The sequence below is a fragment of the Erythranthe guttata genome, chromosome 13 (genome assembly GCF_056151865.1).
Source record: "Erythranthe guttata isolate IM_541 chromosome 13, IM_541, whole genome shotgun sequence".
Taxonomy (NCBI): domain Eukaryota; kingdom Viridiplantae; phylum Streptophyta; class Magnoliopsida; order Lamiales; family Phrymaceae; genus Erythranthe; species Erythranthe guttata.
The window spans coordinates 15,781,197-15,782,589 of NC_142545.1; the positions used below are offsets into that span (position 1 = coordinate 15,781,197).

General features: G+C 41.6%; 1 protein-coding gene across 1 annotated transcript; it reads right to left on the reverse strand.

The window, feature by feature from the left end:
- Positions 1-1,393, reverse strand: LOC105968368 (uncharacterized). Its single transcript, XM_012992996.2, has one exon. It carries the CDS (start codon positions 1,229-1,231, stop codon positions 329-331), a length of 903 nt encoding a protein of 300 aa, XP_012848450.2. The 5' UTR covers positions 1,232-1,393; the 3' UTR covers positions 1-328.

A 1,393-nucleotide genomic window follows, 5' to 3' on the forward strand; every position in this document is an offset into this window, starting at 1 on the left:
CCAAGAAAACCAACAAATCCAATTGATTCTTTCTTTCTTTCTTCAACAGAGATGAATACACAAATATTAATGCAGACAACGACTAGCTTAGCTTGAAGCTGATTCTAAAATTGACAGCTTCAGTAGTACTATATTATTAATAGCTTATGTAGCTATCTTATACAGTCACGTACAACAACTGCACAAATTCTTGTAACATTGTTTCAGATCATTGATCGAAACCCTCGACCGACCGGATTGAATAAAACTTTACCCAGAGAAACACACTAGCTAACAGTAGTACTCAAATATCGAAGATATGATCATTATATTAATCTTGGATTAACTTTTAAGGTTTAATCTCTGCTTTGTCGTAATCATCATCCGGCCATGATATGTCGAGATGATCGGATGAAGTTAACACGTCATCAATCTCGTTCCAGTTCCAATAGCTCGGCATTTCCAACGAACTTGTCGTGTTCGGGCCGGGCCACAACGAGGGCCCGCTGCCGGACGAGGTCGGAATGTAATTGACAGTGGTGATGGTTGATTCCTCCATGGAATATTCAAGATTCCTTGCCGGGTAGTTATGATCGAACACATTTAACGAATCATGATGATCGTTATAAGAAGTGGGACCCACAGAAGCATTACTCATCATGTCGAAACTGCTTAAACTTGTGAACTCGTGAAACTCTGCGTTTGGATTATTATTAATATTCAAACCTGTCGATATCGTTGTCGAATCTGCGCCGCCGCCGTTGATTCCGATTATAATATTGGTACATGAATCTCTTGTTTCGTGCAATAATGGTGGTGACGAAGTGGCATTATTAATCAAGGACTGGTAAAGAATTCTAGACGGAAAATTATTGGGTTTATCATCTTCTTGATGAACTGCGGCGGTGGTGGTGGATGGGTTAGAAATCTTGGGGCGCTTGTTTTTCCGGCCACCCCCGACAGGAACAGTGCGGAGGGTGCCGCCTTTGGTCCAATGCCTCTTGCAAGATTTGCAGAAATGGCGAGGCTGAGATTTATTATAGTTGTTGTAGTAGCAGAATTTTGTATTTGTGGAAGCACACCTCGGGCACTTCAGCGGCGGCTCTGATGATTGTTGCGGCCGCCTTATGGGCGGTGGTTTTGAAAGCTCCGGCGGCGGCGCACCTGATGATGACCTTTGTCCGCCCCAATCAAACCCTTGAATTATATCATCACGATGATCTGCAGAAACATGTTTACTACTCAAACCCATGAAACTACTGTAATACGTACAGCTTCGCCTTAGTGTTGGGATTTGTGAAGATATATTATTGGAGAGATTGTATTATATATATTAATATTATATTGTATGGAGTTTTTAGGGAAGGTGCAGTGGTGAGAAATGGAAATTGCGATTGTACATGTATCTATGTAT

Coding starts and splice junctions, on each gene's coding strand:
- LOC105968368 (XM_012992996.2), bottom strand. CDS start 1,231: ATGGGTTTGAGTAGTAAACATGTTTCTGCAGATCATCGTGATGATATA.